Genomic DNA, 12,675 nt, shown 5'->3' with positions numbered 1-12,675 from the left:
GCAAGCTGGGCTGCTTCGCCGGGGCTCCCGGGGCTTTTGCCGGGGCTTATTTTCATTTCCCCGATAAAATTCCCTCCCTTGCAGCGGAGGAAGGCGAACGGCACCAGCCGCCCCAGGAGTTAGCAAAAGTGTCGGCCATCTGTGTTTTTATAAGGGCGTTTATTGACTCACGTGAGGGCTGGATGTCAAAACGGACGCCAGCGCCGGCCTCAGGCTTCACGCACGAGTCAATGTTTGCATGGTAGCTGGGGGCGAGGCGTTGAAAGGCGAGGCGTTGGCTGGAGAGTAGAGTCCCCCCGCTTTTGGGCTGGTGACGCTGAGCGGGATGGGCGGGGGGGGGGCCCCTCATGGGCCGCCCCAGCATCTGCTCCATCAGGAAAGCTCAGCTCCGGGGGCGGCTGTGCCGGGTCCTTCCTCTCTGCACCGCGCTGGGGGTTTATCCACCAGCCAGCGATGCTGCTGCCGCTGCTCAAAGAACGCACCGGCTCCCGTCCCTGCGCTGTGCTGGGGTGCCCCGGGGTGCTCCCCCCGCCTCCTGCGCCATCCCCCTCTTCCAGCCAGTTATTCGGAGCCTCCGTCCCCTGTTCCGGGCCATCCGCCAGCAGGATGGACCTGCGGGAGCAGAGGCAGGCGATGGAGCCGCGTGGCCCCAGTCACCTCCCTGCGCCGTAAAACCAGCCCCGGCCATGTCCCCCCACGCCGCACGGCCGGGAGCGGCCCCCAGCTTCGCCCGTGGGCTCTGGGGTTGGGGGCCGGGGGCTGCAGCCCCCACGGGAGGCCCGGCCGCCCTCCCCAGCGCAGGCGATGGGGCCGGAGGAAGCTGTGGTCGGCAGCTCCCGGCTGGCAGGGCGCAGGTTTGCGTTAGTCACCACAAAATAATATTGTGATTGTTCATGCAAAACATATCGTAAATGAGGCTGCCGGGGTTTGGGGTTTTGTTTTTTTTTTTTCTTTTTTTCTTTTTTTTTTTTTTCTTCCACGGTAAAATTGGGTGCTGCCAGGCTGACACCAATTGCCGGGGGCCGCTGGCCTCCCTCCTGCGCCAGGACACCGGCACCGCACGGCAGCTGGGGCAGACGACGCGCACTCACAGCCTCACACGGAGGTGGGGAGCAGGGGGTGGCAGTGGTGGTGGGGGGGGTGTGTGTGTGTGCACACGTGCGTGCACGCAGTGCAAGGGGTGCAGTGGGAGGGGGTGTGCTGTGCAGGGGTGTGCACCAGGCGGTGCAAAGAGAGGGGTGTTTGCAGGGTGCAAGGAGGGCGCTCTTTAAAGGGTGCGGGAGTGCGCAGTGCATGGGGTGTGCGTGTGCACGGGGTAGTGCGTGTGCAGGGGGCTGCGTGCGTGCAAGGGGCTGCATGCAGGAGTGCGTAATACGTGGGTGTGCATGGGGCAGTGAGTGTGCAAGGGGCTGCATGCAGGAGTGCGTAATGTGTGTGCATGCATGGGGCAGTGTATGCGCAAGGGGCTGCATGCAGCAGTGTGTAATGCGTGTGCGTGCATGGGGCAGCGTGTGTGCAAGGGGCTGCGTGCAGGCGTGTGTAATGCATGTGTGTGCAAGGGGCAGCGCGCGTGCAAGGGGCTGCGTGCAGGCGTGCGTAGCGCGCGTGTGCCCGCGGCCGCGCGCCGGCGCGCCTAACGCGCCCGCGCAGCGCAAGCCCGCGGGCGTAAAGGGGGGGGGGGGGGGCGCCGCTGCCGCGCGTGCAAGGGGCGCGCAAAGGTGCGTGTGCACCGAGCACGCGTGCGTGCCTACGTACTACGGGGTGTGTGTGGGGGGGTGGGGGGAGGGGGCGGTGCGCACGTGACACGCGCGCGCTGTGTGGACGGGGTGCGAGTGCACGGTGTTGGGGGGGACGGGCAGCGCGCGCTCCCCCAGCGCAGGTGTGGTGCGCGGTTACCGGCGCGGGACCGGCGAGCGGAGGAGGGCAGCGGCGGTGAGGGCGGGTACCCGCCCTCACCGCCGCTCCCCTCCTCCGCTCGCCGGTCCCGCGCCGGGGCGCGGCGGCGCTGTAAACACGGGGCGGGGTTGGAGGCGGTACAGGAGCCTGGGGCAGGCGCAGGGGTAGGGGCAGGGCCTGGGCCGCCTCACACACCGCCGCCAGCCACCGCGGCCCGGGCGCCTCGCTGCCGCCGCTAACCGGCGGGGAGCACCGTGAGAGGGGGTCGGGGGGGGAGAGAGGGAAAGGGAGGGGGGGAGGAGGAGGAGGAGGAGGAGGAGGGGTGCGGGTGAGGCGAGGCGAGGCGAGGCGCGGGGGGGGAGCGGAGGGGCGGCGCGGCGCGGAGCTGCCGCCTCAGCACTTTCGGTAGAACAATGGGGCCGGGCGGGGGGACGGGAGGGGCCGGGACGGGGCAGGCGGCGGCGGCGGCTCCGCTCCTCTTCGCTTCCCGCCGCTCCGCCGCTCCTCGCCTCACGCCGTCCCGCTCCGCCCGCAGGCAGCCCCGATGGCCAAGCAACCCCCCGAGGTGAAAGCGCAACGCGACGGCGAAGGCGGGCGGCTACCGCCGGCGGAGGGGCCGGGCCCGGCCGCGCAGCTGCGCCCCGGAGCTCCCGCCGCTCTGCCCGGCTCCGCCGCCACGGCGGGCCCTCCGCCGAGGGGCCCGCCCGCCAGCCCCGGTCCCTTCGCTACCCGCTCTCCCCTCTTCATCTTCGTGCGGAGGTCGCCGCTGCTGTCGCGTTCCTCCAGCGGGTACTTCTCCTTCGATGCCGAGCGCAGCCCTGCGCCCCTCAGCTGCGACAAGGCCACGCAGACCCCCAGCCCGCCCTGCCAGGCCCTCAGCCACTGCCTCAGCGCCATGGGTAAGATTTTTTTTTTTGGTGTTTGGGGGTTTTTTTGGGGGGCGGGGGGTGCTGCGCCCATCAGTGTGCCCAAAACCAGCCCACCGGACTCCCATCGCCATCCTCTTCATCCCCTGCCTGGCAGCACCACCTTCCGCTCCTCACCGTCTTTTGGTTTTTTTCCATCAAAAGATGTGAAACACAGATTTTCTGTAGCCGCGCAACACACCTGCAGCGACACCTCCCGCATCTCACCTGTCTGGTGTTGCGGGATGATGCTGGCTGCCATCAAGCACCCCACCACCGTGCCGGAGCGGTACCCTGGGCCAAACGCCCACTGAACCTGTGGGACGGTGGCAAAAGGCAGTGCCGGGGCCAGGGCAAGCTGTGGGGCACGCTGGGGGGCTGGCGGCGGGTGACCCAGCCAATTCGGGGCTGGCAGCGGGCTGGATGCTTGCCCAGGCAGCCAGGGGTGTGGGACTTTTGCAAGCTGGCTGGGCCCACCGAGCAAAAGTGGTGCTGGGGAACGCCCACTCATCCAGCACTTTTTAAAAAAAATTATTATTATTTTTATTCTTTTCTGGGATGGGTCCTCCCTGCCTGGGGAGGAGGGGACAGAGTTGTTTAATTCAGCTTCGTAGCCAGGGCTTGCTTCTTGCACGGCTTTACGCACTGCTTTTTGCCGGGGTTTGTGCACTGCTGCAAGGTAGGTGACTCCTCACTCGGTTTTTTGCTCCTGTTTCTTCACAAGCCATGTGGTGTCACAGGCGCTAGGGTCGTACAACTCCCGCTTGTTTTGGTGAAACCCAAAATTGGTGCTTGAAAGCAGCGTGGTGGCGGGCGGGCGTGTGTTTACATGTGGCTTACCAGGTAAGGCTGGGTTGAAGCCTCTAGTGGGGAAAACACGCCTGCGGGAGCTCCTCAAGCCATCAGCGATGCCTTTCCCCTCCCGTGATTAATTCCTCTTAATTGGAGGAAACCTTTTAACTTCTGCCGGGTGAAACCAGGGGAAGGTAGAAGTGAGGCAGGTACTGCATCGGTAGCGCTCCTCGGGGGATAACAAACACCAACTCCAAGCTTTATATGATCAAAACATGTTCTTTTTTTGTTTTTTTTTCTCCCTGGTTAATGGCTGTGGTTACAGCTGCAGAGGGCTTACTGTAATATGCCCTTAGGAAAGATTTTCTGACATTATTGCAGTAATTACAGCTTAATGCAAGTTTCACAACCTCACGTAGCGCAAACACACGTGGCACAGCCAGGCAAGGGTGCTGGAGTTCCTCAGCAGGGAGAGCCGCAGCCAATGTTTTAGCAGCAAGTAACACTTTTTTGTTTGTTTTGGGTTTTTTGTTTGGTGCTCCAGGAAGAAATTGAAGTTTTCCCTGATTTTTTCTGAGCTCCTGCTTTTTAATTGCCGTAGGAAAGCTGTTGAAATGCTGGTTTTAGTGGAGCTTTTCTTCTGTTATTGTTGCTAGGGGCATCATCCTAAACAACTATAAGCAAATGGAAAATACTCGAGCTATTTAAATGGGACCCTTGGCTACTCTCAAAACACGATTAAGCTGGGAGTGTGGATCTGCGGAGCTGTTTTATCCCTGGTCAGGGACTGCAACTCCCAGGCTGTGACTTACTGTGCAGCTTGTCCAGAGAAGGGGCTGTGGGTTTGCCATGCATACCTCTTCCTCAGTCCCGTTGCCTTGGCGGTGTCCCGCTGGATGCGTGCCATTAAATTTTCCGTGCGGAAATGGGTCAGTCCCTCTGCAAGGAAGCAAAGGGTATGATTTTTTTGTTGTGTTTTCATGCGCTGATTTTTATCTGTTGTAAGGCACTGACTGCAGGCTGAGAGATGGAGAGCTTCTCTAGGAAGCATAAGCAAGTGGCCTTTAATAATAATGATAATAATAAACAGGCGTTTCCTGTAAGCAGGAGCAGTTTGTGTGCAAGAGGTGCTCTCAGCCTCTCCCGTGGGCAGCAGTGGACTGTTTCCAAGGCTGGTCGAGCAAAGCAAGCTCATGCTCTGCCCTGAAGCTGCCTCTTGTAAATCTCATAAAACCATCCCCAAAGTTTTCAGTGCTGACGGCCCAAATAGTAATTAAGCGCTGAAAATGTGCCTGCCAGACAAAAAAGGTGGAGGCAGCCCTGGGGAATTACGGGATGCCTTCAGTTGTGTTCGGGTGTGTGAGTGAGCGCTAATTGCTGGAGGAAGAGTTGTTCTGGCATGGGAGGTGGCAGGCAGTGATGCTTTGGGCTGTCTCGCTTCTCTGATAGTGCAAGGGGGTACAGCCAGCTGCCTCCAAAGCCATTTTTGGGGAAAATGAGACGAAAGCAGTGAGGGGATATTCTCGGATGGGAGGTGGGAAGGGTTGCAGTGCCGGCTCCACATATCTAGGAAGATGCTTTTGGGGCTGAGTAGGAAAGGAGCAGGGATGAGTTTATTTGTCTGTGCTGGGGAAGGTATGAGGAAAAAGACGAACCTACTTTTTGCAGAAGAGTATGGCAGGGGTGGTGGTTGCCCTGCTGGGAGTGCTCGCCATAAAGTCACCCAAGACAAGAAACCCACCCTTTGGTGGGGTTGTGTGACTCTTAGACTGATATTTCAAGTCTTTGGCTCTTAGCAGGAGCTGATAATTTTATTTCGCCGGGCTTTGTGTTCAAAGGGCAGCTCTGTCTAAAGGCACAGGAGTGCACGCAGGTTTTGGGGATGTATTTGGAGCAGGCACCTGCAAGCACTCCTTAAGTGGGTTTTCCCGGTGTGTTTTCCTGCGCTGCAGAAGAGCGGAGAGAAGCAGCGTGAATCTCTCCTTGCCTGCAAAGGAGGTCCTCTGGGTGTAATAGGTGAATTTAAGTGGGAGGGAAAGCCTTGTGCTGAGAAGCTGGCAATGTTCCCCTTGCTCTCGTTTCGGGAGCCACTCCTGTTTTTCCCTGAGCTCCGCACATGGTTCATGTGAAGCTGTTCTCCGAGGAGGTTTTCTCCAGGGAGGTTTGGATGACCAAGACCAGGAGGTGGAGGTGCAATTTGGGGTTGTTTGTTTTTTTCCTTCTAAGCAGGGACCGCAGCATCACTGCACCAGTCCCCAGCTGGAGCATCCCGTGGGCTAGAGTGAGATGCAGACATCTCGGGGGTGCTGGTGGCCTCTTGGTTTGTCCCCGTCCCCACGGCAGCCGTCTTGCTATCGGTGGCGGGCACCGGCTCGCGGTATGACTGGGAGCCCCCTGAAAGCACCTCTGACGGGTTTTGGGACCAGTTATGACTGGACCCTTTTGACGCCGCTGTTCGGCAGCACCACAGAAAGTCCTTTCTGAAAACCTCAGCCTGATTTCACTCTCAGCCACCAACCCCAGCCTTCATCTCTGGAACGGATGAGCTCTTGGGTGCGATGCTGGGGCAGGGGGAAAGGATGGAGAAGGGGGAAAGGACAGAGAGGGAGCGGTACCTCTCCCCCATGCAGTTTTCCCTGCATCCCCAGGTCTCCTCGCATCTTTTTTTCCTATCTCCACCCCCCCACTCCCCCCCCCTTTTTTTTTTTTCTAGCTTAGCTCTTGCCGGGAAAGGCAGCCTGGGGCTGGCTCTGGTGACAGTGGTGGGATTTCAGATGGTTGCCCCGCCCTGGCCGAAATCCTGTTTGCGTTCCCAGAGCACCGGGGTGGAGTATCGCGAGGGCTGCACCGTGTTTCATTCACCAGCGAGGAAAATAAATATGCCGGGGCCATCCCCGGGCAGGCGGCGGGTACTACTCCTGCGCTACTACAGCATGAAAACAAAACAGATCCTTGAGCCAAGAAGTGCTCGTTTGGCTCGGAAATACATTTTCCAGTCAGGTTGGAGCCAGGCTTTTATTTAAATTTAAAAAAAAAAAAATTTTTTTTTTTTTACTGCCCCACTAATCCTTTGAATATTTTGAGATTGGAAGCTATTTCTATTCCCTTGTGATTCCTTCTAAGCTGTCGTGCCAAAACACTCTGTTTTGTTTTGTGCGGTGGTTTTTTTTGGGGGTTGTGTGAAGTTGTTTTATTTTTTTTGTTTAGTTTGTGTGTTTTTTGTGGTTTTTTTCCTTAAGGCTGTGATTCTTGCTTGGATCCTGCACTTGGGTTTGCAGGAGGGGGAAGAGGCGGCACAGGTACCGTACAGGGTCCTGCCTGGATCACACAGGGTGCTCCCTTCTCCCCTGGCTATTGGGGTGGATTGCACGGTGGCTTTATCACATGTCTAATAACTTCTTAAAATGCAGACTGAGATAGTTATGTATAGTACAGTATAATTGATACATTAGCTCTTTTTTTCTCATATAAGCCAGCACTGTTTTCTTGTGTCGAGTTTATTTTCTGCTAAAGTGCAGGAAGATGCTGTTGAGAGGTGAGCCATCCCGGTTCCCTCCTGCGGATGGAAAGTCCTTCAGTTTGCTGGAAGCGTGGTTTCTCGGCGTACAAATCCAGTTGTGGCTTTCTTCTCAGTACGACAAAACCGATCGCTTTCCTTTTCTTGTTGGGCACTTCAGAATGGTTTGGAGAGGAAATGTGAGAATGTGATTAAACTATCCAGACAGAGGTTTTTTAAGGTTAGAGAAAGAGCTGCTGCTGTGCCTGCAAGAAAAGAAGGCTATTTAGAAAGAGGGAAAGAGAAGGTTTTGCTAGGGAAAGAAATTGGAGAGTGGCATCTCAGCTTTACTCCCTATTTAAGAGGGGACCAAAGCTTGGATATGCCAGAGGAGATGCTCTTAGGGGAAGCCTATAATAAAAACCCCAAATGAATAAAAGCCTAATTAATAATAATAATAATATAAAAATAATAAGGAATAAAAGCCTGTCCTGCAATGCACTTCTTGCGCAACGAGTCCCATTTGTGCTGCATACCATGTGCAGGCCCCAGCAGCCTGCCACCTGTACAACTCCTAGGAACTGTATTTAAAAAAAACTTTAAAAGAGTAATAATTAAAAAAAAATAGTAGTAGTCTATCGACTCTTGCCAAGTTTAATAGAGTATTTATTTTTCTGTTGTTCATCTATTTCAAATGCTCTGGTTTTGTTCCGTGCAGCTTCCCGGTGGCAGTCTCACTCGCTAGCAGAAGACGTACAGCCCGAGATCTGGATTGCACAGGAGCTGCGGCGCATTGGAGACGAGTTCAATGCCTCCTATTGTCCAAGAAGGGTAACTTTCATCTTTTCACTTTCCATTTCTTTGCACACTGTCTCTAAAAGGGAAAAGCTTAATCATCTCTGGAAACTAGTTCTGTGGTGAATGTTTCATTCACTCAAATGTAGAAAAGGATGCGCGGGTGGTTGTGTTCGCCTGGACGCAGGGGTGTGCTGCTTGCGTTGGCAAGTCATCTGCTGCTACAGCATCATTAAATCGATTAAAAATAACCTTTAAATTGGGACTAGAGCCTTTCAGGTACGGAGTTCGCAGTATCTTTCGTAGCACCCAGGGCCAATAAAGTGTATTGCCGGACTGGGACTGGACCTGACGATAATGAGGAAGAAGCTTCTAAAAGTTAAGAAGCAGGGAAAGTTTGGGTGTCTTGGGGTATTTTTGGGGTGGCGTTGGGAAGAGCTGTTCTGGAAGCAGTACCTGGCAGCAGTCGGGTTCTGGCACCAGTGTTTTTAGGGAAGCGTGCAGGGAGCGAATGCAGCAGCTTTTTGTGCCCAGCTCCCAGATCCCTGCTGCTGAGGATCATGTGCATGGATGTGTAGTTGGAAATAAGAAACGGGTGGACTTGGTCTGATAACTTACTTTTCTTACAAAGAATCTGCCAGAGCTGTTTTGAAACATGTGAATTTATAAGATTGTAAACTCTCTCACCTTTGAGTGTTGCAACAAAAATAGGTGGCATTAATAAGAAAAAAAAAAACCCAACCCCAAAACAAACGAACCCAGAGAGATGAAGTAACAGTAGTTTTCCAAAGAGCATCGTTAGCCAGTAACTTGCCTGCCAGACATTACTGATGGCTGCATGTTCGTGCATGTGGTTTCTGGTCTATCAACTCACCCTTGTGCTTGTCTGTGGGAAGAGGAGTCAGAAGCATGTTAGGTAGCAGTGTTGGTGATGAAATGCTGACTGCCTGGATCTTTATCCGTCCTCACTGGATCGTGAGTCAATCCTGCAGCGGGTTTCCTTGCCGTTCCCAGGGTCCGTATGGTGGATGCCTGTAGGCAGGGGCTCTCCCTCAAGAAGGGTGCCAGGCTGCTGTGGTCCAGCTCCTTCTGCACGGCCTCTCTGCATCGCCTCACTGGAGATCTCTCCATCGGCTTCTTTTTCTTTATAAATGCTCTGGCTTTCCTGACCTGCAACAAACTGGCTATAAGCTGTGTTTTATCCCAAATCTGGAACACTCGTCTTCCAACCTCCCCCATCGAGGCTGATCGCTTGTGATGCGATATACCCTCTTTTTTTGTTTAAAGGATGCCTTTTCAATGAGAGGTAGGGACCAAGCTGATCCTACAGGTGTTCAGAAAGCTGAAGGCACCTGGTAGCAGCGAGCTGATCTAGAAGGGCTGGCAGAAATGCAAAGTGCCATGCCATCCCTTCTCCCATCTCTTCACTGGCTCCTGGAGCAGTGCCTTAAATTTGGAGTGCAGGCAAGGCCTTTGAGCGCCTTCTGTGAACAGGTTTGTGATGAGCAGGAATGTCCTTCCTGCATTATCTCGTGGGGACCTGCTCCCTTGGTGCTGTCCTGTGTGGAGCCTTGCACACTGGAAATCTGCACTGTGTACGCCACACCGCCACGTACAAAACTGCGATCTGTGCTGTGTGGTGTATAAGAGCGCGTGAATTTAATGGGGGGCTGTGGGGGCGTGGGAAAGAGTTTTCCCCACAGGTCCAAGAGGGTGGGGGTGAAGCCAGCAGCAGGATGGCATGAAGGTACCCGGTCACAGAGCATCACGCAGGTTTGCATGAGGCAGTTCCCAGCACTGCAGCCGAGTTTCCAACTTGCTGCCCCAGGGAGAGAACTGAAACACAGAGGACCATGTCCTGCTTGCTAGATGACATGAGCAGAGGCTGTCATGCATGACCCTAAAAACACTTTGTACCTGGCTTAATTAGCATCTGACGAATTCTTGCTCATTGCACCCAGAAATGAGGAGGTTTCAGAGCATTTAAGCAGTTGCTGTAGAATTATTGTCCCCGACGTGCTTGGTTGTTGCTTTGTGGAAAGGTGTCTTTTCCTTCTGCAAGCAGCCTGGATGCTCTGGAGAAAGGGTGGTCACTGCAGACCTGGAACCCTTGGGCAGGAGTGTTGGTTAGGACACCTTACCAGCATGCCTGGCTCTGCTGCTTGCTGGGGTTTGCCCTTTAAGCGTGAGGTTAGAAATGGGGAACTAAGAACCCTGCCAAAACGGCACTTGCTGGGCAGGTCGGAGCTGTTGGACAGGTCGGGGCCACGCATTCCCCATCACGTTCCCCATCGGTGTGCCCTTTGCGTGTGCTCTGTGCGTCACCCCCCTCTGGGGACAGTCTCTTGGGCAAGACAATGGGGAATCGGACAACTCGCCATCCAGCCCCTCTTTGCCCTGACAAAGCTTGCGGGTCCAGCGAGCAGAGATGGCCACGGGACCCTCCAGCCAGGGAGACTAGCTCCACGCTGAGGCTTTTGCCGGCAGAGGGTGCATCGCTTGGCTGCTGTCGCATGCCCCAAGCTTTGCTGCCCACACCCGAACTGCCTGCAGAGGTGGAAAATGCCTCGTTTCAACTAATTTTTTTTTTTTATACCACTTTATTAAAGAAAACCTAATTTTGGCATTTCTCTTGTGTCCTTCTCTAAGCCTGTTGTGGGTTTTTTTGTTTGTTTTTTCCTTGCTCTCTGCCGTGTTGGCAGTCAGGCAGTGCGGTGGGCTTAGCATCGTGCTGGTGGGGGGACAGTTTCCGGGTGGGTAAATCCCACTCGTGCGGGGACCTGATGCCCTGGGGTGCAGGGATGCCCCAGGGTACCTGGCCGGAGGATGCTCGAGCATCATCTCTCCATGGTGACAGCTCCTGGCTGTAGGACTGCCTGTGTTACGCCCCCGTAGTGGGGAGGGCAGTTTGCATATCGGTGTAAACGGTGTAATTTCTCTCTCTGAGGCATGCACAGGCATGATTTTACTGCACTAAAAATAGCCCGAATCAGATTGCTTTGGGACAGTATAGAGGGGGGGGACGGGGACCTCTGGGCTGCTCTTTCACCATAGAAAAAAGGCTTGAAAATAAATACTCCTTTGGTGATTGTTCCTTTTTCTTTTCATTGTACGCTGTTGTGATTCCTTGCTCCAGGGAGGGGTGTTTTGCTGCCGTGTCTGGCTCACCGTGTTTTGTGAATGACGTGGTGGTTACGCCTGGAGCGCTCCGAACTAAAATTTGTGCGGCAGTGCCGCAGGCGGGGACCTGCCTGTGCGGAGACTGATGCTGCTCTCCTCGCTGAGGGATTTTTATTTTTAATTTTTTTTCTCTCAGCCTTCCCACACTGTGGTTTTTAAAACCCTTTGACTGTGCTAGGACTAACTGCTCCTTTGCCACGTTTCAAACCTCCTGGCAGCATTGCGCGCCTCCTGTGCCCACGTGTAGGGACTCGCACTTGTCATCCCTTTTGAGTGGCACCGTGGTAGCCGCCTTCCAGGCAAGCATGGCTGGGAGCGGGCAGCTTCGACCCTTTGAGTATTATAAAGCTTTTTATTGAAGGAAAACATGAAAAGTCACAGAGTTTATTTTCAGTCTTTGTAAAATGCTTGATTTCGCACCTCTGAAATACCTGTGTGGCACCGCACAAGGTGTTCGTAGCACAGGGGCTTCACGCTGGAAATTAGTCACAGTCTTGTTTGGTTTTTCTTTTCTTTTTTTTTTTTCCTCTTTTGTTTTAGGGTTTCTTGGATAACCAGGCAGGAAACCCCCAGATCATCATTTTGCGCCTCCTGCGTTACATCATCCGCCTCATCTGGAGGATGCAGTGATTGCCGGGCGCATTCCGAGGCATGGGGACTCATTTACTCGTTGGGAAAGCCCGGGGAGGAGGGACAGATGGACGGATGCGGGGCTCCCCACGCTGCCCGGCTCCCACCCAGCCTCTCCCCCAGGATGCATGGTGGGGGGCCGTCAGATGAGAGTGGACATCCCACGCTGATCTGCTAGGACTCTCCAATGCAGGATTTTGTCCAAGAGTCATGTTTACTGCTTTTCTCTCAACTCTTTTTTTTTTTTTTAATTATTTTTTCCAAATGAGTCTCAGAGAAAATATTCAATGGCAATGGAATAATTTTTTTGTCATCGTTTCTGGAAACCTGTCGGCCTGTCTGGGATAAACCCTGCAGCGGGGAAAAGGAAAGCCTGAGCCAGCTGATGGGCAGAGCCGCCTTAGTTTGCCTTGCAGACCTTATCGCAGAGACTCGCAGAGCCCTCACCTCTCCCTTTGCCTCCTGGGCCTTTGCCCACAAAAAGGGATGGTGATGATGGAAGAAGGGCAGAGGGATTTAAATCAGCACTTCTTTTACCTGTAAATACCTAATGCTACCCCAAATCCACCTTCATTTGTGTCATGCAAATAGCCTATTTCCTGCTGACTGATTTTTTTTTTTTTTTTTTTTTCTTTTACACTCTGAATTTCAAGACTTAGCTGTCAGACTCCCAGGGTCCAAAATATCACAACCAACCAAACAAACAAAAAAAACAATCCACCAGGTTGCCTTTTTTTAGAAATTCTTTATATAAAAACGTGTGAAAACGCTTATGTATTGTATAATATAATATATAATGTTGGTGACTGAGTAATTCAGCAATAAAACGTTCTCGGAGGCAGGTAGAAACAGTTCCCAGCACACCGCAGCTTTGCACTCGGAGGCGACAGCTCCTGCTGCGTAACTTCAGGAACTGTTTTAACTCCTGGCTTGTACCTTGCTGTTGAACGCAGGAGGATTTTTTTAAGGCGCTGGATTTTT

The 12,675-nt window shown here is 54.1% G+C and overlaps 1 protein-coding gene across 2 annotated transcripts in view; it reads left to right on the top strand.

Annotated features, from left to right (window-relative positions):
• The first annotated feature begins 2,057 nt into the window (after window positions 1–2,057).
• The window catches only part of BCL2L11 (BCL2 like 11), a 13,581-nt gene continuing 2,963 nt past the window's right edge, over window positions 2,058–12,675 (top strand). The window contains exons 1-4 of one of the 2 annotated variants that reach the window (XM_052783913.1): window positions 2,058–2,150; window positions 2,432–2,795; window positions 7,808–7,920; window positions 11,605–11,690. In XM_052783913.1, the coding sequence (XP_052639873.1) occupies window positions 2,441–2,795; window positions 7,808–7,920; window positions 11,605–11,690 (554 nt within the window). In that variant the 5' untranslated portion in view covers window positions 2,058–2,150; window positions 2,432–2,440. Of the gene's footprint in view, window positions 2,151–2,334; window positions 2,796–7,807; window positions 7,921–11,604; window positions 11,691–12,675 lie in introns of those variants that run through there. The other variant, XM_052783912.1, reaches the window with a different exon arrangement.

This window comes from Harpia harpyja, chromosome 4 (assembly GCF_026419915.1).
Source record: "Harpia harpyja isolate bHarHar1 chromosome 4, bHarHar1 primary haplotype, whole genome shotgun sequence".
Classification (NCBI taxonomy): domain Eukaryota; kingdom Metazoa; phylum Chordata; class Aves; order Accipitriformes; family Accipitridae; genus Harpia; species Harpia harpyja.
This window is presented reverse-complemented; position numbering and strand designations above follow the sequence as displayed.